The sequence below is a fragment of the Salvelinus sp. IW2-2015 genome, linkage group LG20 (genome assembly GCF_002910315.2).
Source record: "Salvelinus sp. IW2-2015 linkage group LG20, ASM291031v2, whole genome shotgun sequence".
Taxonomy (NCBI): Eukaryota; Metazoa; Chordata; class Actinopteri; order Salmoniformes; family Salmonidae; genus Salvelinus; species Salvelinus sp. IW2-2015.
In genome coordinates this window covers 15,502,224-15,523,180 of record NC_036860.1, presented here as the reverse complement: position 1 = coordinate 15,523,180, position 20,957 = coordinate 15,502,224, and the positions used below count along the sequence as shown (strand labels likewise).

Sequence of the window (20,957 nt, the reverse complement as noted above, 5' to 3'; positions counted from 1 at the left end):
CCTGGACTAAAAAGCATGATCAATGGAGATGTGTTTGGGAAACCGACCCTCAATCCACATATAAATTAAATGTATGTCTTCTGGTGTGAGATTAGATTTTTGCTGATTAATCAGAAAGAAACTCCTGATTTGTTATTACATCCTCTATGAACAAGTCAGAGGGGGAGGGAAAGTGACCCAAACCCATTATTCACCTGTTCCCGGTGTCCTTTGTTGTGCTGATCACGTCTATTACGAGCTTCCACCGAAGAAAGCGGCACCTGCATGCGTTTTTATCCCTCAATAATCAAAACGACAACAGACAAGTTCTGGAGTCATATTTCTATTTTACTAATTCAACACCAGGTTAAATTGGCCCTCAAGCACAGGTATAGGATCAGCAAATCTTCCCCCAGTCATAAACCTGCACTGTTAACAGGGGTAAATGCAGAACTGGATTGAGATCAGATTAGATTAATTCATTCTTATTCTTAATTTGACCCAATGGGAATATAGGGCTTCAGCAAGAGGAGTAACTCGTCATGATGCACCAATGGAACGAACTAGGCCGTCTCCTAGGCTACAGTGAACATGCAAACGTGTGCCCCGTGCAAGCAAAGATCAGCCTTGATGCAGAAATAAAACATGAACTAAATATAAATTATCTATGTACTTCTCATGTTAACCCATTTATCTTGAGTTGTGCAATGTTATGTGAGTTTTCTCCCCCTCTTGCAGCTGTGGGTCACTAAATATAGGCTATGACTGAATGATTACATTATTTGTATTTATTAGGATCCAAGGCAGGTGCTATTCTTCTGGGGTACAGCAACATTAAGGCAGTTATATACAATTAAAAATATTACATGACATTACATTAAGTGTGTACCTTCAGGCAACTACTCTACCACATATCTACAATACGAAATCTTTGTGTTTGTAGAGTGCATGTCTTATCGTGTACGTTTTTGTCTGTGCCTGTGTGTGTGTGTGTGTCTCTTCACAATCCCCGCTGTTCCATAAGGTGTATTTGTATCTTTTTTTTAAAAACTGGAGCTCTGTCAGACTGACCATCACGTTCTTGGTCACCTCCCTGACCAAGGCCCTTCTCCCCCGATTGCTCAGTTTGGCCAGGCGGCCAGCTCTAGGTCTTGGTGGTTACAAACGTCTTCCATTTAAGAATGAGCGAGGCCACTGTGTTCTTGGGGACCTTCAATGCTGCAGAAATGTTTTGGTACCCTTCCCCAGATCTGTGCCTTGACACAATTCTGTCTCTGTTGATATCACAAACATTATCAAGCAAACAATACATGAATTGCACCATAACGGTGACAAATGGTGCCCACAAACTGTTAGGGCCTACATAAAGCTGTCTCAACAGCAGTCCCAACATCTTACCACTGCCTCACCTGGCTATCAGCGGAGCCTTGTCTGGCAGCAAAACATTTCATTCAGCCTAATTTACTTCCTTTTTTTAAAAAAACATAGCTGATATGGCTGACTGGCTTTAAAAAATGTGGTTTCTAATGACAATAGAGATGTACAAACTATGGCATAAGGAGAAGACAAGCCGATAAGAGGCAATCCGTAATTTCGATTAAGACAGTGAGTGAGCTAGGATGGATGTAGTCAATATAACTATTTGTTTAGCACTTTTGAAATGTATAGCGACAAAATTCAGAACATTCTTACAGTGTTCTCCTTGTACACCAAGTCAGAACTGTAGGATAAATAAAGGGGGCATATAAGCAGACAATGAAAGCTCTTACAATATTCAATGATTACATTTCTCTAAAACAGGTTATAGGCTACATGTGCACCAGCAAGTCAGAACAGTAGGTGAAATTAAGAGGGGTAAATATACCAAATTATTAGGGTGAAGCACATGGGCTACTAACATCTTACTACACAACATACACTTAGTATTACTTTCTTAGCTACAGTATACATATCTCCCTGGCATATTACATAATTTATGCAGCAGCATACAATACATTTTGGACTCACCTTGTTGTGCTGAGCTCACTTGAACAGGAAGGTGGCGCTGCGGTCCTTTGTGGGAAAATTTTGTCATCCAAGTCAAATCAAAATCAAATCAAACTTTATTTGTCACACACACCGAATACAACAAAAGTGTAGACCTTACCGTGAAATTCTTACTTACAAGCCCTTAACCAACAGTGCAGTTCAAGAAGAGTTAAGAAAATATTTACCGAATAAACAAAAGTAAAAAATTCAAAGTAACACAATAAAATAACAATAACGAGGCTATATACAGGGGATACCGGGAAGTACCGAGCCAGTGTGTGGGGGTACAGGTTATTTGAGGTCATTTGTACATGTAGGTAGGGGTGAAGTGACTATACACAGATAATAAACAGCGAGTAGCAGCAGTGTACAAAACAAATGGGGGGGGGGTCAATGTAAATAGTCCGGTGGTCATTTGATTAATTGTTCAGCAGTCTTATGGCTTGGGGGTAGAAGCTGTTATGGGCTTTCTTCTCACACCGCCTATTATATATGTCCTGGATGGCAGGAAGCTTAGCCCCAGTGATGTACTGGGCCGTACGACCCATGCCAAATCTTTTCAGTCTCCTGAAGGGGAAAGGTTTTGTCGTGCCCTCTTGATGACTGTCTTGGTGTGTTTGGACCATAATAGTTTGTTGGTGATGTGGATACCAAGGAACTTGAAACTCTCGACCCGCTCAACTACAGCCCGGTTGATGTTAATGGGGGCCTGTTCGGCACGCCTTTTCCTGTATCAATGCAAAATATTTACAAAATAGCACTAGGTGCACTAAAACGTCAGCCATCCTATTCGGCGCCATCTTAACATCCCTTTCTGGCATTCCAGTCTGGCATTCTCTGGATTATTTGATGTATTTATTTATTTTTTATATTTTTTTGACCCCCTTTTTCTCCCCAATTTCGTGGTATCCAATTGTTAGTAGTTACTGTCTTGTCTCATCGCTACAACTCCTCGGAATTTGCTCGGGAGAGACGAAGGTCGAGAGCCATGCGTCCTCCGCAATGCTTCTTAACACAGCGCGCGTCCAACCCGGAAGCCAGCCGCACCAATGTGTCGGAGGAAACACCGTACACCTAGCGACCTGGTCAGCGTGCACTGCGCCCGGCCCGCCACAGGAGTCGCGATGAGACAAGGATATCCCTACCGACCAAACCCTCCCTAACCCGGACGACGCTAGGCCAATTGTGCGTCGCACCATGGACCTCCCGGTCGCGGGCCGGCTGCGAAAGAGCCTGGGCTCGAACCCAGAGTCTCTGGTGGCACAGCTAGCACTGCGATGCAGTGCCTTAGACCACTGCGCCACCCGGGAGGCCTCATTCTCTGGATTTATGGTGCTTTCAAAACAACTGGGAACTCTGAAAAAAGCAAGGTCAAATCATGATGACCTTGTTGATCTTCAGGTTGTAGCTCTAGAAAGAGGCCGGATTTACAATTCCGAGTTGGATGACGGTTCAAAAGTGTTTTTACCCAGTCGGAGCTCATTTATTCTCGACTTCCCAGTTGCCTTGAACTCACTGAAGTCAAGTTTTCGCAGTTCCGAGTTAACAGTTGTTTTGAGCGCGGCACAAATCATGCATCATTGACAGCATGGCCAATGTTGAATGTTTATCATTTTAAACTTGGAATTTTTCTCCCTGGCATTTTCTCAAGTGGTTGTTTCCTAGTTTTCCCGGTTCTGACCATTCTGCCTGCCCTGACCCTGAGCCTGCCTGCCGTCCTGTACTTGCCTGACTCTGACCTGATTACAAACCTCTGCCTGCCCTGACGCCGAGCCTGCCTGCCGTCCTGTACCTGCCTGACTCTGACCTGATTACAAACCTATGCCTTTCCTCGACCTGCCCTTTGCCCACTGTTACAATAAATTATTGAGAACTGTACTCTCCGCCTACTCTGTCTGCATCTGGGTCACATCCTGAGTCGTGATAAATGTAATCATCAAATATTGTAAGAGCTTTCCATGTCTGCTTATATGCCCCCTTTATTTATCCTACGGTTCTGACTTGGTGTACAGGGAGAACACTGTAAGAACGGACCTTGTTCTGGATTCTGTTGCTGTACATTTCAAAAGCACTAAACAAATAGTTATATTGACATTTGTTTAACCAAGTCAGACATATCAGTTATGTTTTTTTTAATGGCAGTAAATGAGGCTGAATGAACTGTTTCGCTGCCAGACAAGGCTCCACTGACAGCCAGGTGTAGCAGTGGTAAAGTGTTGGGACTCTGCTGTTGGGACAGCTTTATGTAGGCCCTTACAGTTTGTGGGCACCGTTTGTCACCGTTATGGTGCAATTCGTGTATTGTTAAGTGTTGTGTTGTGTAGTGGCTTTACTGGCATGCATTCCACTTTCTTTCCTTTTTTGCCCCACCAAGATTTACATGCTAAAATCGCCACTGGAAGAGATTATAGGGTTTTTCACAAATAAATGCTTTTCGCCACGGGGTATTGCAGCTGCATGTTTTTTTAAAACGCCTCTGCAACAATAGCGTCAGAAAAGATACGATTCGTCACAATAAAAAGCAAAGGATCTTCAGGCGAATTGATGATGATGATGAACAAATGAGTCCGGCATGGGCGCAGATTGGTTGAAAATGACATCACATACAATTGGACTATTCTTAGCTTGTAGAAACAGCATTACCTCATCCTTTTCCCCTCGCGCAGGTATAGACATACAACAACAAATAATGTTACAGTCGCAGACAGGACAAGGAATAGGACGAGAGTAGAAGTCAAGAAAGAGAAAATAAAGCATTATTAAAATAAATATTAATAAAGCATAACATATATTTTGGGATTCTTCATCCATTTTCTTTGAGACCATTCGGGTTGATTATATCGAGTTATTTGGTGTGCAAGTTGATTTGTGCGATATTTCCAGTATCTTCGTTTGGAGTGAAAATCGTCACTGTAAGTACAATGTAATATTTCTTGCATTTTGCTTGCATCATTTATGTCTAGTCTTATATTCTCCTATGATCATCTAATGAATGTAAACTTGCAAAATCCATGACGTAATGCACAGAGAACATCATTCTGCAGCAGCAATAGACCAAAGTAATGTTTTCTTAATTAACATTCATGGCAATAATAATGCTAATATATTTCATGCAACTGTTAAAATGATTGTCAAAGTTCCATCCAGTATTTTTTCGATGCCGATCTATTGTAGCCTAATACATATTTGTAATCCCTTGATATTGAAATGAACACAGATTTCTCTCATGTTTCGGTTCCAGACACAAAGGACAGAGATGGTGTTCTACAGGGAGAGAGAGAACGGGACACGCGAGCGTCCACCGCTGTCTCTCATCCTACCGCATCTTTACCTGGGTGCAGAGACGGACGTTACGCAGGTAATAATGTTTTCATTTAGTAGGTCAGTCTATAGAATTGATAGCCTAGCTCTCGTCATTGGCCAAAGCGTTATATTTTCACAATGCACCGAAAATGCACCTCTTCCAGAAGACTAGAATGTATTAATATTTAGTGTTCTCTGTCTCTCTTTTCCCCGTGCACTCCCTACTCGGCTGCAGGATTGCCTCGGCGCCCGTGGGATCTCATACGTGCTAAGCGTGAGCCGCTACAGCCCGCAGCCAACTTTCCTTCCCCGTTCCCAGTACCTTCGCATCCCCATCGAGGACTCTCTCCGAGACGACCTGCTGCCCCATATCCCGGAGGCACTGCATTTTATCGGTGAGAATAATGATGAGATTGGATTAGTTTGGTGTCAAATGGATGGCAACCCTATTCCCCATATAGTGCAACTGCACTATTTTCGACGAGACAGAGAGCTAGTACACTATAGAGCTCGTGCACTATAAGGGGAAAGTGCACTATAAGGGGAACATATAGGTGTCATTGGAGATTTGACCAGGGCAAATCCTACAGGATAGGTGATAGGACATTTCTGCATGTAATCATTATGCCACAGTCTGCATCATCATGGATGCATTACACACTGGCGACTGTCTGTCTGGAAGAAACYCAGATGACTCAGTTCAAGTGATGAGCAGTTATTGATCAGGGTTTCATGCAGGCCAGTTATGCTCCTATGGTTTCAGAAATATTGAATGCTGTTACAGCCCATTCAGTATCACGGACAATTGATACAAGCCTACTGTTGCAGGAAGCCCATTCATGACAGTTGACATAACCTGTGTGCTTTGCACAGTTTGCAGTCTGGCTTAATGATGTCATGCAGTACAGTATGGATGATTTCAACAGAAACAAAAAAATACTTATCTATCTCTTCTCGCTCTCTCAGATGGGGCTATGTCATCAGGTGGATCTGTGTTAGTTCATTGTGCTGCAGGAATCTCTCGCTCCCCTGCCCTGGCTGTGGCCTACATCATGTACAATCTGGGGATGGACCTTGACCATGCCTACAGGTGTGTTTGTCTGTGCTATATGTATTCATGCATTTTAATGATTGTGTGTGTGTGTGTGTGTGTGTGTGTGTGTGTGTGTGTGTGTGTGTGTGTGTATAAAGCATCCACATCTAATCTTGTCTGTTCCTCACTTTCAGGTTTGTGAAAGAGCGCAGGCCTTCAATCTCCCCTAACTTCAATTTTCTGGGTCAGCTACAACACTTCCAGGGAACCCTCGCTCAGAAGGCCTCTAATGGCAACCCCACTATCCAGCCAATCAGATCACTGGACACATGCCTGCAGTCAAGCAATGAAAACATTAGCTGCGGTTCCTCTGTCCCCCTGTCAGCAAATCAGATCATGAATATGCAGGACAATGGCTATGTTGCTAAGGACTTTTTAGAGGTTGCTAATGTGCATAATATGTACAATGAGAATTCCACTTGTAACACAGAGAACATAGAGCAAAGATGCTCATATTCATGTGAAACTCAGAGTCTATCAGAGAAGCTACAGCAAGAGCAGAGGAGTGTGCCGTCACAACTGACACTGTCTCTCTCCAGCAAACTCAGAACGCTCACTCTCAACCTGAACCAGAACCAGAGGGAGGCCCAGAGCCCGTGTGGAGCAATGACTCCAAGCCCCAACGAACCAGCGACACCAACACCAAAGCCCAACACACTACAAATCCCAACAGGCATTGCGTCTCTCTCTGAGAAGCGCAAGAGCCTCACCCTCTCCCTGTCTCCCGTTGGTGCAATTCCCCCAACTCCCCACCAGAATGAGCCAGAAAGCAACAACAGGCACAGCATTAGCCACAAGCCAACACGCTCCATCGCTTCCAACACCATCCACAAGAGGGAGTCAGAAGGCACCAGTGGTTCAAAAAGGCACGGTAGAAAGCCTTCGGCCGTGGCCCTTTCCTCCTCACAGACAGACGTACAACAGAGAGAGAGGAGCACATCCTGCGTCAAAGCAGCAGGTCGGCCCAATCGCTGCTCCTCCCGAACCCAGGTGAAGGTAGAGAGAGAGGGAACAGGCCAGGGTAAAAGAGAGCCCAGCCACTGTCAGAGCGTGGAGAAGGGGAGGCCTAACTCAACTCCAAAGACAGGGAAGGACCACAGCAAGGGAAGAGCAGAGAGGAAGACACTAACTGGGAGCCTGAGCAGCAGTTCTGTTTTGAACCAGCACAGTATCATAGTTGACCAGCAGGTGTTGCCAGCAGCTAAACTGTCTGCATCTGCAGTGGAGGCTGAGGAAGGAGTGGATGCTGAACAGGGCCTCCTGTTTCCTCTCAACCTGACTGTCAACAAGCTGCTGGGCTGGGGGGAGAAGATGCTGCTGGGGGTGCTGTTTGGCCCCCGGATCAAAGTGGAACAGGCTGTTCTGCCCTATAGGTGCTGATGCGGTAAGAGATCATTGGCGCGGACAGAGAGAGGGCTGATAAATGCTAGGAGATTGATTTGTGTGTGTGTGGAGATTGATTTGTGTGTGTGTGGAGATTGATTTGTGTGTGTGTGTGTGTGTGTGAGTGAGAGGAACTGAAGAACAGAGACTGAACTGCATGTATAATATTTGTCTGCCCATACCATGTTCACAGTCCTCTGAGTGAATGCTTTGTCCTATAAATGACAATTTGTTGTTGACTTCCTTCAAAAGCACTATGTATATTATATATAGGGCAGTTTATGCCTCCAACACAATGCTCATGGATTAAGGCTTGATTATGTTGATTTTTATTTATTGATTGATGTGAATCAAGTGATCAGTTTATTGTTGTTATTTATAAAATGAATATTTTGAGGATGGTATTTTGGCACTGTTGTTTGTAATGGGATCACAATGTTCATTAGAGATGACATATTTTACTCCTGTTCTCATCTCATCTGACTCATCTCCCATGTATTTAACCATCAATGTACAATCATTTAGGCCTATGAGGAAAAAATCTGATTCACAATTCAGACTGATATGGTTATTCACTTATTTTATAAAATATTACAAGAATGCAGTCTTGAAAATAAAGTTAGGATAATTTTCACTTTTAGACAAGTCTACCCTTAAACATCAACAAATTACTTGGGTTAATAAGGAGGAGTTGAGGGTGAAAGGGGGTTACCTAGTCAGTTGTACATCTGAATGCCTTCAACTGAAATGTGTCTCCCGCATTTAACCCAACCCCTCTGAATCAAAGAGGTGCAGGGGCTGCCTTAATCGACATCCACCGCGCCCAGGGAACAGTGAGTTAACTGCCTTGCTCAGGGGCAGAACAACAGATTTTTACCTTGTCAGCTCAGGGATTCGATCCAGCAACCTTTTGGTTACTGGCCCAATGCTCTAACCACTAGGCTGAATGTGGGTGTGGTAAAAATGAGCAACATGCCCATGTAAATGAGTCACATCCGGTTGTGGGGATGGGCAAATCAGGGAGGGAGAGGAAGACAAGAATGCTTTACTTGGCAAGAACTATTAGTATAAAATACTGTATGCTAGGAGTTTTCCCTCCCATATCTCCTCATATTCTCAACAGGTTGGTTGAAGTTGTTTGATGGTAATCATACAACACTCTCAAATGCATTGGCTAAAGTACTAAACGCGAAACAAAAAAATAAAGGGGTTATAAAACATTCCATGTGCCAAGGATCAATACACCCCCCAATATGTTGCAAAATCAGCTTTATAGGTATACTCCCCTGCTCTAGATATATGTACACTCTGCGGTAAAATTCCCCATTAAACAAATGAATGACTAGACCTACATACAACTGGGCTCAACGGCCAAATAAGGTAGTACACGTAATGTAGTACACATAATGTGTGAATACTATAGTTCACTAATTTAAAATCAGTTTTAACCATATTGTTTCAGTTTCACGAATAAACGGGCAGTGTTGATTGAATAAACATTTTAGAATGTATCTCATTCTAATAGCGCCTTTGTTGATTCATGAAAAGAGGGAGAAGCGTGAGAATTTATACAATGAGGAAACAGTGTCGTTAAAACACGCCCATTTTTACATACGCATGAGATTTCGAGAAACCCTTCTTGGTTGAGAAACAAAAGTTGCCTTGGAGCGATGAAAAAATAAGTCCGTGAAGACGAGGGAAAAATGAACACATCGCCAAGAAAAACCCTGTAACTTAGACATTACAAAAGTTTGTATATAATGCGTCTGCAGAGATATGTAGATGGATCAATCTAGAGATAATGAAAGTTAGACAAGTGCGTTGAAGTTTGACGTGGTAGTTGATAATCAAGCTATTTTTTTCTTCTTCTAGAGTCACAAAGTTGGCATCGGTAGCCTAATTTACTTAAGGCGGGTGCGGAAGGCTTTTCACCTGACAAAAATGATGTGAGATAGGCCGATAAACCGTTAGAATTTAACAATAATACTTTATTATTTTTTATGTAGCGACCTATGAATTATAGGAGCAGTAATACGAAACTATTGGGGTTAGAGGCGACTTTTGTGGATAGTTTACAACACTGGGCCAGACTAAAACGGTAAACTTTTCAATGTTATGAAATAGTATCAGAAAACGAACTATACATTTTATATTTGATATTGATAACCTATCGTAGGTAATTCAAGTTAAATATATTGGCGTAATACCGAGGTAAAACCCCAACTCTGCTACCTTCTCGGATTTTTCTATGAGCCAACGTTACCTTGATAAAAGTAGTTTGCTGAATCGTTGGAGAAGTGGACTTTCATTTCCCCCCCTCATCTACCCTGCGGATTACAAAATTACACTTAATCAATAGATCCTATCAGCTAGTCAGTTTTATCGTTTCGTTTTTAGACAATTGTTGAAAGAATTTTACGAAACGAATCATGTCTGCTGAGGAGGAGAGATTCAAACTGGTCGTCGTGGGCGGGGGCGGTGTGGGGAAAAGCGCCTTGACCATACAATTCATTCAGGTGAGAGAATCCACCAACTGTTTGGACATTGTCAACTGTGTGTTGTTTGTTTGTTTTGAATTTGTCCAATCTTCTGATGTGATGAGTGTGTTGTAGTGGTAATTGAATATGTGCATATTAAACACCTATAGGCCACCCCACACGTCCTTAGACCATGCTCTTCCTATTTTTCGCAGTCATACTTTGTATCGGATTATGACCCAACCATCGAGGACTCCTACACCAAAATATGCAAGTGGATGGGAAAGAGACACGATTAGACAGTAAGTCATACTGTAGGTTTACTGATGGTTCTTTGCTCCAAGAATAGAGGGAAAGCGTGAACTACTTGAGTCAGTGAGTGAGGCAGAGGCCAATCTGTCTGTATGTTCACCAACATCTGCTCTGTTATGACTTGCAGTTGGCAGATGTTGATGCTCTAAGCCAAGGTGTAGTCATTTCACTATGCCGTAAAAGTGTTTCTGTCCGTCTGTGTTCGTATTCAAGTGATATAACAATATGTAAGGGAACTCCCCCCCAATTGTACAAAATAACATGGCAACTTATTGGCAGAGAGCGAACCATACAACCACGATGGATCGTGTGGGATTTCATATTACAACCGGCGCTGTTTCGTGCAAAGTTGGTGGCAAATGCCATATTGTAAATGAGCTGTGTAAACACCCAAAATTCCTATAGTGGGCGTGTGAGTTTCATCTTATTTTTTCATAGGCTTACTGTAACGCAAGTCAAGACCCAAGAGTCAAATTTTTGAGATTTTGACAATTTTGGCAAAAACTTATCACCCCCTTAAAAAAGTGCTTTCTGGACCGTTTTTCGAAATTCTTTCGATTTTATGTCAATTACACATGTGTAAGGACTGTATGAAATACTTTTGTCAAATTTTATTAACATAATTTTTTTGACATTTTTATTTTGCCTTAAGCAATATGTTTGTGCATTTGGAATGTGATTTCATAGGAAGTCAAAAGTCAAAAGTCAAAAATGTCAAAAATTTGGAAAAAAACGTATCACCCCCTTTAAAAAAGTGCTTTCTGGACCGTTTTTTTGAAATTCTTTCGATTTTTATGTCAATTACACATGTGTAGACTGTATGAATACTTTTGTCAAATTCTAATTAACATAATATTTTTGACATATTTATTTGACTTAAGGAATATGTTTTGTGCATTTGGAATGTGATTTCATAGGAATCAAAAGTCAAAAGTAAAAAATGTCAAATATTTGGAAAAATGTATCACCCCCTTTAAAAAAAGTGCATTCTGGACCGTTTTTTGAAATTCTTTCATTGTTACGTCAATTACACATGTATAAGAACTGTATGAAAATACTTTAGTCACATTTTACTGTCATATTTTTATAAATGTTTACTTGTACTTAAGGATAATGTTTTGTGCATTTGGAATGTGATTTCATAGGAAGTCAAAAGTCAAAAGTTAAAAGTCAAAAATATTAAAAATGTGGAAAAAACATATATTCCATTTAAAAAAGTGCTTTCTGGACCGTTTTTTTGAAATTCTTTCGATTTGTACGTCAATTACACATGAATAAGAAGTGTAATGAAAATACTTTAGTCACTTTTACTATCATCATTTTTTATAAACTGTTTACTTGTATTATCACCCCCAAACCTCCATAAATCACTCAGGCCAGCACCCATTGATTGGGGCCGAGTAATAGTGCTACATGGACGTCTGGATGACCTAAAAGCATTTAAAACGTTTTGAAAAATGACATGAAACATGAAAAATATTTTTTTTTTACTTTTTTGGGAAACCTCCTTAAAATCACTCAGGCCCAGCCCATTGACTCGAGAAATAAAAAAACAAAATATTTTTCAGAAATAAAAACATAAATTTTCTGACTTTTTTTGGAAACCTCCATAATCACTCGGCCAACACCGATTGATTTTCGTACCGTCGAATAGTGCTCCCAGAGCGGTATGGAAGTCCGGATGCCCCTAAACGCAATTTCATCCAGGCATCTGGTAACCTAAAAAAAATACCAGGGTGCACGAAAAGTTTGGACTTAGAATATTTTTCGATTTTTTTGGAAAAACTCCATAAATCACTCAGCGCCATTGACTCGAGAATAAAAAACAAAAAATATTTTTCAGAAAAAAAAAGAATATTTTTCTGACTTTTGGAAACCTCCATAAATCACTCAGGCAACACTCATTGATTTTCGTCCGTCGAATAGTGCTCCCAGAGCGGTATGGAAGTCCGGATCCCCTAAACGCATTTCATCCAGGCATCTGGTAACCTAAAAAAAATAAACAGGTGCACGAAAAGTTTGGACTTAGAATATTTTTCGAGTTTTTTTGGAAAAACTCCATAAATCACTCAGGCATTGTCGAGAAATAAAAACTAAAAATATTTTCAGAAAAAAAACATAGAATATTTCTGACTTTTTTGAGAAACCTCCATAAATCACTCAGGACAACACCCATTTGATTTTTGTCAGTCGAACAGTGCTCCAGAGCGGTTGGAAGTCTGGATGCCCCTTAAGCAGTTTAACCAGGGCATCTGGTAACCAAATAATAATGCCAGGTGCACAAAACGTTTGGACTTGTTTGTGTGTGTGTGAGCTTTTCTTTGACATCTGTTTCGAGAATACTGATTTACAGTTCATGAAGGTTGCCTAATCACACACTTAAAGTTTTGGAAAAGATCTGACTTTTTTAACCTTTCGAACAGCACCCATGATCCATTTTAAGGCACTTCCGGTTGGCACAGGAAGCTATAGTTAAAGACATATGCTGATCGGGGTATGCTCTTAGAGAATCCTGAGTTTTAAGTCTATACGTTAGAACTGACTGATTTACACAGGGTTGAATGCACTATATATCACAAACTGCTGGTTGGGTATGACAAAACACTTTTAGGGTGATTTAACCACTTCCGGTTGCTCCAGGAAGCTTAGAATCAACACAGGTAGACCTCATAGTGGCCTGATGGATTGTTAAGACAGGTTCATAAGACATTCATAACCCAATAGGGTTTTTTTAAAGAATGCACGTTAAATTTGCAATATGATTCAACACAATCATATTGCAAAAGTAACAGACACTGTTATGTTTGCAATATGATTCAACAATCATATTGCAAAAGTAACACACACTGTTACGTTTGCAATATGATGTGTTGAATCATATTGCAAACATAACACACACTGTTACTTTTGCAATATGATTGTTGAATCATATTGCAAATTTAACGTGCATTCTTTAATACTTTAAATACTTTAGAAATAAAAAATCGAACAGGTTGTTGGGGTCTGTCTCTATGGGCCGAGCCGGTTTAATGCACTAGTCTTGAGACTCTGGGACTTTTCTAAACGTCGCCAGTTTCGTTGAGGTCAAAATGAATTGAAAACATGGCAAATACACAAGGCTTTTTATCGATCCGAGAACCTTCTAGAGCAATAATTCACTGTGCACAATCGACCTGAGGTCTAGAACAGGTTTGTAAATTTCAGAACTCAAGGTCTAACGGTCCTTTAAAAGTAGGAACAAAAGTAACTACCACAGGCACTGTCTGCCTCTTAGCCCTCAGTGTGTCCCTCCATCATTTCTGTTAGGGTGTGTAAATTTTTCTTTGAAATCTGATGGGACTAATGACTGATTTACAGTTCAGGAAGGTTGCCTAATCACAATATGAAGTTTTGGAAAGATTTAACTTTTTTAACCCTTCGAAACAGCTCTTTTGACACCATTATGCATTCCGGTTTGCACAGGAAGCTGACAGTAAACACATATCCTCATTGAGTAGGTTTTAGAGAATCCTGAGTTTTAAGTCTATACGTTAAGAACTCAGTGATTTACATAGGGCTGAATGCACTATTTCTCTCAAACTGCAGGTTGAGTATTGCAAACACTTTTAGGGTGATTTTAACCACTTCCGGTTGTCCCAGGAAGCTTAGAATCGACACAGGTAGACCTATGATGGCCTGATGGACTGACATCAAAGACAGGTTCTAAGACCTTCATAACCACAATAGGCTTCAGGTTGAATTTGGAGGTGCAGTCAATGTATTCCTATGGAGAGAGATGTCAATGTAAACTGTGAGATGTAAAAACCTGTTTTCACTGTAAGGGTTAATGCCACAAGGTCAAGGTTAGGCTTGCACAGATCGGGAGGACCTTAAGAACATTCCTGAGGTGAAATTGTGTTTTCTACTAACGGTTCTCTCTCTGTCTCCCAAAAGCAAATGAAATTGACATTGAGGTCAAAAGGTCATTTTGCTCTTCATCTTGTCACTGTCGCTGTGGCCAGACCGAATGAGCTACGGTCAAGCGGAGCGTCTCTCGTTGACCTCGGCACGGCCTAGAGATAATGGTCATGCCATTTGTCGGCTTTGTGTGGCTTTAAGCACCGTACTTTTTCACCATCTGCTGTGCTGTGTGTGTGTAGAGAGCTTTTTCTTTGACATCTGTTAGAGATGAACTGATTCACGGTTCATGAAGGTTGCCTAATATCAACTTAGTTTTGGCACACGCAATATATATATGCTGGTTTCACTGCAGCGTATCATGGTGAAGCCAGCGCTACCAATAATTTACAACCGTGACCGTGGTAGTCCACCGGTGTTATATCTAAGAGGAAGTCCCTTCGCGCTTGCACCAAGGAAGCTTACTAGAGCGTGCTCTAAGACACATAATCGTATGGTAATTGGGTGACTCCAAATGTACTTTGTTAGACCAGATTCTCACTGGCAACTTTTAGTGATGGTCGATTTTAAGAAAGTACTATGACTGAGCCATACTTGTCAAGAGGTATAGAACTGCAGTGTGGCAATGTGTTACCATAAAAATTGAAAGCTCAGTACTAGTATAATTTTTATTCCGCCCTCTAATCACTAGGACAGCAACTTTAAAAGGGTGGTTTTACCAACTTCGGTTGGTTCCGGGACTAAGCTCAATGAAACTTCTAACTGCCTTACCCAGGTGGAAAAATCCTCTAACAAAACATACTCTTCAGTGCATAGAGACTTGAGTTAGCTGCGGAGGCTATTTACATAGAGAACAGGTGGATCTAGTAGAGACTATGCTATCAGTAACAGAAAAACCACACCAAGTAGTAAGGTCTGAGCTCTAGATATGAGATGTAGGAGCGCATGTATCGTCAGTCTTCTAGTATTTCGCTGCATGGGAGTGGCTAGCTCGATAATATGTCAATACTATGACTGTTTGCACTTCGCTCAAAAAAATACAAGGGAACACTCTCTAACTTAACTGATCACAGAGTGGTGTACATGCCAAGCCTCACAAGGCGGTTCCACACAGTTGCTTGGTGGAAAATTCAAACTGTGTCAACGTAGGAGGCAAGCAACTGGGATAGACAATTAAATTCGCTGGCTACACATGGTTGGTTCAGCACACCTCGATGGTAATTACTGATCAAAAGGTGAGCAATCTCCCTAAGAGGCAGACTCCAGTGCACATAGGAACCAACAGTTCACATAGGGTGAAGTTTGGTTCTGCGGTGGTCGTATGCGGCACGATCGACTCATCTTGTCTCATACGGAGAGTTTCTATTTACGCCTGCTGATCGTATGCTTGGTGCACGAAGCTCCTTGACACTAGGAATGGCCGGGGTGCGTGCTATCCATCTCTCGAGCTAGTAGGCTGAGCCATGAGACGAGTACCAACCGCAGGACAATGGGCTCGAAGTCCGTAGTCAGCCGAGTGAACTCGCTCACGAGTAATGGCCATTAATTTACCAGTGGCGAGCTTTGGTGGCGACAGTATATGAGGTGTTGTGCATTGTACGTTCGTGTCAAGCGTAGTGTCCCGAAGCATGCGTGTATGGAAGCGTCTAATAGGCCCCTGCTTGATATTTGACGTTGGCTTCCTATAAGGAAGTTGGAAAAAGGTGAGTTTGGAGTAGGGATAAGAGCTAATATCGGCGTTGGTGATGTGATAAAGATCATAATTGAAGCATGGCGCGTTAGAGGAGAGCCACTATGAGAGACTAAGGATTAGGCGTGGTGTGGCTTGATATGCAACAAGTTCATGGCTGCTATATGCCAGCTATCTTGCCTGCGCTTTGTTGTTGTCTCGAGTCCGGATATGAGATTTATGGACGCGATCAAATCGTTTGACAAGGCGGAGGTACCAGCACATGCAAAATTACCTGCCAGCATGCGCACATGTGCGCATGTGATCTCTACAAGACAATACGGTCAAAAGGAACTTTAACACGACATCGATGCAGGGCTGTATGTGAGGGCCCGACGTCCACAACGGTCGGGGGCGTTGTGACTGTGACAGGGACCCATCATCACGAACCCTGGTGCAGCAGAGCGTTTGCACTCAATTTGACTCATGCTATGCAAAAGAGATAATATAGGGTCTGAATTCGCTCTATTCGTAATTGGCTCTATTTCTGTGTATTAATGATGCCCCACTTGGATTTATTTGCCATCGACGTATGCTAGGTTACATCGCATTCAGCACATGTGGCAGTCATCTTGAGCAGATCAAACTCGTGAGGAATCCGTGTCTATGACACTCGCCAGTGTGGGCAACTGTGTTTTGCTGTCATGATACGTCGTCACTCCCTCCGGGCCAGCCCTAATTACCCGTTTTTGGCTAGAGTAGAGCGTTTAGACCGCATAAGGTTGGTGGAGGGTCTAGAGCACTGTTCCTATTTGGGGCACTGCAGACACGAGTCCCTCGCATGCGTGCGTCTCGACGTCAGTAGTGTAGGCTGCAATCCGCTCCGTGTGCTCAATTTAGGCTCCAATCGTGTCTGTATGATGAAGTTATCCCTCTAACCGCTTGTGAACGATCATCATCGTGCTGGTGAACGAGCCGTGTTTGGGCCCTTGGGTGTTCTATTTCTAATGGCACACACAGACATACGTACGAACCATCATATGTTAATAGAGACTGAGTGATAGCTACGACAGTTCACTGCAAGAGGAAAGCCGCAGGCACTGCTATGAGTACTCAGGCTCACGCGCACTCACGTTTTCCGCATGCACAACCTGAGCAACTCGCAATCCAATTGATGCGATCATCCCAGATAGGGACATACTTTTTCACACTCGCTACTCCAGCGACCTCTATGTCATAACGACAGAGCGCTCCACGTTAGCACTCATCTAGTACATAGCCTCGCGAGGCCGGATCGTTGGTCGCACCTGCTTGAGGCTGTCGCAGTGTCGTGGAGGAGATCTCTCCGTGGAGTACGCCGATCGTTCCGCTGTCACTACGCTGCGGTCTCCTAGTCTATGGTGCGCATGCCACCCATGCTGTCGTTTTAGTAGGCGACGCGCTCTACTATATGCCAGGCGTGATGGAGGCCGCAACTACCACACACTACTGGAGCGCGCACATGTTTGAGCTTGCTTGTAGAGGACATTACTATCAAAAAGTTGGAATATACAGCCTGAAATATAGTGTGGTTTTTCACCACTTTACATTTATGAGTGTGATCGCCAGGAGCGCAAGACCGCGATCAAGGGTTAGTATCATTTGTATTGTGTGCTCATTGATCATTTGTGTGATATTTGATCCATGCACTCAACTCTATGTATAAGAATTCAAAAGCTATTGAGATAGTTAGATGTTTACATGTGTCATTTCAGATCTATGTTACACTGATGTAATTTACAGTGTTGGCGTGTAACTGTTTCTTTGAATAGCGCGAGTGGTATTAAGGCGCACTGTCATACAATCTGTCATCACGCTAACTTAAGAGTTACAGTAAAATGAGGCGATCGCCGCTCACAGCACAGATTGATGTGCCCGATCTCAACAGAATATTTGTTGTAGAGATACATAATATGAGCTTGACATTCTATGGCTTATAATATGCGGGCTTTGTCTCATATGTTCAAATAAGTAGTATCTCTATTCAATGACTTATTTAGAGTGCAAATTAGACCTGAAGATCATTAAATGCCAATGAAGGATATTTCTGATAGCTAATTATTTCTTCTTGAGTCTGTCAGATCTGAACGTGATTGATCGTCAGCACTAGCACTTTAGGCATACTACGCGCACGACAGGACAGCTTGAGACTATAGACGCTGATCTAAGTAGAGCTGGCCACTCTAGTACTCAGTTATCTGTCTCCTTCGCGTGTTTCGTTTTCTGAATATGACTACATTTTCTTTCTTCTATTATTACAGAGAGATTTTCCTTGTGAGACCAAGTGCTAAGGATTGAGAGATATTGGCCCGTTAAACGTGATGCTAGGTTAGGCTAGAGGAGGTTACAGTCCTGGTATGTTAACTATATAATAGAAAGTCTGGTGTGTATATTTTTAGAACCTTTATGTTAATGCCTTTACGAGAGGTACTGCTCACAGAGCTGCTATTAGAGTTTGGCGTTGTTGGACGCATTGGTCCAGGAGTGAGGTCATGCCAGGGGGAGTGTTTAAGGGAGGAGAGAGCGCATACGGTCTAACTATGAGGTTAGGTATGGACCTTTGGTGGGATATAAACCGCCAGGAGAGACCAAAGGTGCTAGCCGGGAGGACCGGAGTGAGGTTCGACGGGAGGTGGAGGGGCGAGCTGTCATTAGTAATCTGTTTGGGTGGCATATAGAGATGGAATGCACAAAAGGTCCGGAGTATGGGAGGAAGAGAAAGGAGAGAGGGGGACGAACGCTCGCTAAAGACTATTTGGTGCCTCTTTATCGTTAATCATTATGTAGAGGCTAATCCCTAATCCCTGTTGAGACTCTGCAGTTACTCATCTGCACTGTGATCACAATCATCACTCGGCTAGCAGAGGATAATTTCATGAGCTATTTGGGTCCGTCTTACTGTACGACTAAGCCTCAACGCCCAATGGATTCCAGTATAACCCAGAACTTCACAGAAGACACCGTCGCGTGAGCAGGGAGATCCAGACGAGGACTTAAAGTTAACTCTCGTTGCTGATAACCTATAGGTCACATCTTCGCGATGGCTCACACCTGGTGGAGGAATATTAGTCGTGTATGAAGCATGTGACTAGTTGAAGAGCAGGTGATAAAACTGTGGGCGAGCTGTACACATTGCCGACATGTTCTAATCATTGTACTTTTGCTAAGGTACATGTACTTGAATATTCAATATCCTTCATGGGTGTGTATCGTTGTGTCGATATGTGCTAGGCTGGGGCTCGGCAGTTTATCGATATGTGAGAATAGAGACGCGAGTGAGCTGATGTAACCGCTCTTGATAAGGTGCAAAGGAAGGGAGCGAATTATCGCTTAGTCCACGTGCAGTTTTGGATCTGATTTTTCTTACTGACGCTCATGCACCTTTACGAAGTACTTCCAGTGAATACAGGGCTGACCGATGACCCACTACTCCCCTTTGGGGTCGGCTCTTAACTAATCCTATTGGATGCTTTACGTCTTTTCTGTTTCTTAGCACTTGAACTTCATTACCCACGCAGGATTACAATGGTGTGGGTGTTCTCATACTCAACATCTCAACCAGGATTCTCGCAAGAGCTTCGAGACCCACTTATAAAAATGTTCGTGTGAACAAACTGCAACTGGATCTGTGATTTTTTTGAAAAAAAAAATCCTCTTCGTGAACATTCACCAAAGGGACAATGTACTATTTCTCTTAAATTACGATAGATAAACGGCAGTTTTTTTTTTCCCTGACACCGTATGCTTATGTACTTTGACGTGAAGCGGTCAAATTGCACCCTTTTTCGTTTTTGACCTTTGATCCCAGCAAAATGGCCATAACTCAAAAAGCGCCGAAGCCTCGACGCCATCTTGTTCGGGGCAACTTCCCTTTATCCAAACCTACGCTCGCCGAGTTTCGTCTTTGAAATATTTTCCGTTTAGGAGAAAAGGCCGCGCTCGTTTGCCCCGTGTTCGTGCGCCTGCAATATGATTTATTTTCCGCCTTGTGGGAATTTTCGAGAATGCGGAGCGCAAGTCAAAAATTTGTTATTTTTAATAAAACGGCGACCGAACGTCCGAAACGATTTCCGACATGACTTCCCGAAAGAGCTCCCCCGCGCCCTCGGCCCGACGCCGTCCGCGATTTTCCCGGACGAAGTCGGACGTCAGGTAAGGGACCGTACATTTCCAATGGGAGAATCTTCACCGATCATACGGCTCCCGTACTAGATGTCCCTTAAGGTATGTAAGTGCACTATGGCTTGTTGGCCTCTGTCGAGTCGGTTAACCCTGGGCATTTACATCTAAAAGGACCAATGTGAAGTTCATAGGAGCATGTCAAATAAAAGCTAAGTCTATATTATTATTATTTTTTAAATTAAGACATATGTTTTCAACCATTTCCATCCTAAAAATGAGGAATAATCAGGCTTTGATTTCTGGTTGAACAGATGGAAAAGGGGTCTTAGACAACATCTACCAGATAATTTTTTTAAGGTATTATAAATGCATCAAAACACAATGTTGAAGTAAAGACCCCTGCCAAATTTTATAAACACTTATATTTAGTTACAGAGAAATGATTTGCCTTCTGTATGTTTAAGAAACATTGCCTTGTCTTGTAATTCTGTTACCAGAAACACACACATCTAAGATATTTTCTAAGGAGGACAATGAAAGTTCACATAAGTAACAAGCAAAGGTAGACCTAATAATTCATTTTAGGGGTTTTACTGATATCACGGTTGTTTATGAATTATTAAGTGATTAAAACTTGTAATTCTGTTACCAAATC

The 20,957-nt window shown here is 42.3% G+C and overlaps 2 protein-coding genes across 2 annotated transcripts in view; both read left to right on the top strand.

The window, feature by feature from the left end:
* The first annotated feature begins 4,606 nt into the window (after window positions 1-4,606).
* Window positions 4,607-8,190, top strand: si:ch211-195b15.8 (tyrosine-protein phosphatase vhp-1). The gene is made up of 5 exons (XM_024013065.2): window positions 4,607-4,919; window positions 5,249-5,365; window positions 5,546-5,705; window positions 6,277-6,400; window positions 6,538-8,190. Exons 2-5 carry the CDS (start codon window positions 5,264-5,266, stop codon window positions 7,781-7,783), a joined length of 1,632 nt encoding a protein of 543 aa, XP_023868833.1. The 5' UTR covers window positions 4,607-4,919; window positions 5,249-5,263; the 3' UTR covers window positions 7,784-8,190.
* A 1,218-nt stretch (window positions 8,191-9,408) lies between these two features.
* LOC111981676 (ras-related protein R-Ras-like) overlaps window positions 9,409-20,957 on the top strand; it is a 30,229-nt gene continuing 18,680 nt past the window's right edge. Inside the window, 3 exon segments of the mRNA XM_024013072.2 lie at window positions 9,409-10,302; window positions 10,479-10,533; window positions 10,536-10,565. Of these exon segments, the coding sequence (XP_023868840.1) occupies window positions 10,216-10,302; window positions 10,479-10,533; window positions 10,536-10,565 (172 nt within the window). The 5' untranslated portion in view covers window positions 9,409-10,215.